The sequence below is a fragment of the Halyomorpha halys genome, unplaced genomic scaffold (genome assembly GCF_000696795.3).
Source record: "Halyomorpha halys isolate HHAL.00 unplaced genomic scaffold, Hhal_1.1 Scaffold827.1, whole genome shotgun sequence".
NCBI lineage: Eukaryota > Metazoa > Arthropoda > Insecta > Hemiptera > Pentatomidae > Halyomorpha > Halyomorpha halys.
Genome location: NW_027116393.1, coordinates 147,955 through 150,498, shown reverse-complemented (window position 1 = coordinate 150,498; position 2,544 = coordinate 147,955). Strand labels below are relative to the sequence as shown.

Genomic DNA, 2,544 nt, shown 5'->3' with positions numbered 1-2,544 from the left:
CAACTTTTACTCCGGAGAATACCTAAACTAACCATATACAATAAAAATTTAATTTTATATGAAACTTTAACACAACTTTCTCTTTTATTGGTAGAGAAAATTCCTGATTTAAATATATTGATATTATGTTAGGATTTATTTGGTTTAACTTAGATCCTGTAGTAAATTAATTTTCAGGGAATAGAAGAGGCATTTGTGCCATTGATAAAAATAAATATTAATAGAATTGATATCTTCTTCTTCGTCCTCAGTATCTCTCAGTGTGACGGTTCCTCAATCCAAGCGTTCCATATGTCCTGGACCCTTGCCAATGCCCTCATGGAATCCAACATCTTTCCTCTCTTCTCTCCCAGTCTAGCCACATTTTCCGGGCACAACATCCTTGGCCTTCCTCTTGGTCTTTTGCCAGTTGGTTTAGCTTTGAAAAATTGTTCGCGGTCCTTCTTCATCTTCATCCACTCGGCATATGTTACCAAACCACTTCAACTGCCTCTTCTCTAGAATTTCAGTTAGTAGTTTTACCCCTAGCTCCTCTCTTATTCTTGCAATCCTGAAGTGTTCCCTTCGTTTTTAGCCAGCTACTTTTTGAGGGGGTGATTCTGTTCCTGAATCTGTTGAGAAGGACCTCTCACTTCCGTGTAGTAGGGTGGGAAGGTAAATTGCATTGCACACTGAGAGATACTGAGGAGGAAGAAAAAGAAGAAGAAGATATCAATTCTATTAATATTTAATTTTATCAATAGCACAAATGCCTCTTCTATTCCCTGAAAATTAATTTGCTACAGGATCTAAGTTAAACCAAATAAATCCTAACATAATATCAATATATTTAAATCAGGAATTTTCTCTACCAATAAAAGAGAAAGTTGTGTTAAAGTGTCATATAAAATTAAATTTTTATTGTATATGGTTAGTTTAGGTATTCTCCGGAGTAAAAGTTGAGGGATATTACCCAAATTAATTTTTATACTGGAATGGCTGGTTTAAATAAAGAAGTAGACTGTATTAGAAATAAATTATAACTATGATGAACAAAATAAAATGTCTATCTGTCTAAAAGGCCTGAAAGTGGCTTGCTCTTCTTCAAGGTCCTTTTCTACTACATCTCAGTCTCTTCTCAAGGACTGATCTATATAACTTATGGGCCACTTGGGACAAGCATATTGGTCTATAGTTGTTGCAATCGCTTTGACTTCCTTTCTTATGAATTGGGACAATGACATTGTATTTCCAGTCTTTGGGGATGCTTTTCTCTTCATATATTTTCTGAAATAGACCGTGTAGAACTTTAATTATTCCATTGTCTTCATATTCGATAAGCTCTAGGAAAACACCATCTCCTCCAGCTAATCTTCCTGTCTTGAGTTTCTCTATAGCCTGCATCACTTCTTCTTCCCATATGGTGCCGTCATATTCCATGTTCTTGTCTGTTCTGCTTTCTATCCTCTTATTTTCTTGACCTTGAGGATCTTCAAACATCTGTGTGTAATGTTCTCTCCATCTGTCTAGTATATTGTTTTCCCTAGTCAGAACTATTACTGCACTATTTTTCATGTTCCTTATGGGTTTTCAATTCTTGCTTTTCATCTTTTTGCAGAAGATTTTGATGTTTACATTATAGTCTCTTTGTAGGCTTCTTCCAAATTTTTCCCAGCTGTTCCTTTTGCTGCCGCTCAAGAATCTTGATCAGAGATATATAAGGAGTCTAACTGGTTGCAGAGTCACCGATTCTGTACTAAAGGTGGTCCTAGACATAGAAAATTTCTGTCAGACTAAGAATTATAAAGCTGTGGGCCAAAAGTAAGTCATCAAATTATTTTGTTATAATGAACTTTCTGAGACGCAATGTGTTAGTGTGATTCAATGCTTCCTTGTGATTTATTTTTATAGTTCTCTTGGTCATTAAACATAACTGGTTCATCTTTAATCTACGTGTTGTTTTACTAGTGTTACTTCATTAAAATTTGTATGCTTTAGAGGATATGATTTTATTTTTATAGGAAATGGTGTGCACGGTAATTCATTTGGGTATTTGGGAGGAGTTAGTTGGGCAATGCTAGGACGTGCCAGCTTTACCCCAATGCGATATGTGCCACATTGGTACATACGTTTTTCTTGGTTTTCTCAAAATGGAAATGGCCAATCCTTGTTTTACTAAAAGAACCAGAACAGGTTAATCATGGATTTTCAGTATGGCATCCTAGGGTAAGTTATTTCTATATTAATTTAGTGTAAGCCATTATATTTCTAAATATAACTAGTTTATTGTTTAGAGCATTAGACGCCATTAACTGTGAAAATTGGATTCAAGTCAAGTTGTAGAGTGAAGTCATCTAATTGAATGTCCTAATTATTAAATGGATAAACATAACCAACGTTGAATAATAATAATATGTATCTCCTTGCTTAATATAATAAAAATATGTATCTTTTAGCTTAATATAATAATAATATGTATCTGCTAGCTTAATAAAATTATATCTATCTTCTAGCTTAATATAACACTAATAATATGTATCTTCTAGCTTAATATAATAATAATAT

At 33.8% G+C, this 2,544-nt stretch overlaps 1 protein-coding gene across 1 annotated transcript; it reads right to left on the bottom strand.

Annotated features, from left to right (window-relative positions):
* Nucleotides 1–1,083: 1,083 nt before the first annotated feature.
* LOC106686482 (LINE-1 retrotransposable element ORF2 protein) lies at nt 1,084–1,554 on the bottom strand. Its single transcript, XM_014429833.1, has one exon. The coding sequence runs from the start codon at nt 1,552–1,554 to the stop codon at nt 1,084–1,086; it is 471 nt and encodes a 156-aa protein (XP_014285319.1).
* Nucleotides 1,555–2,544: the final 990 nt, after the last annotated feature.

Excerpts from the sequence above, each read along its gene's own strand:
- LOC106686482 (XM_014429833.1), bottom strand. The coding sequence starts at position 1,554 with ATGAAAAATAGTGCAGTAATAGTTCTGACTAGGGAAAACAATATACTA.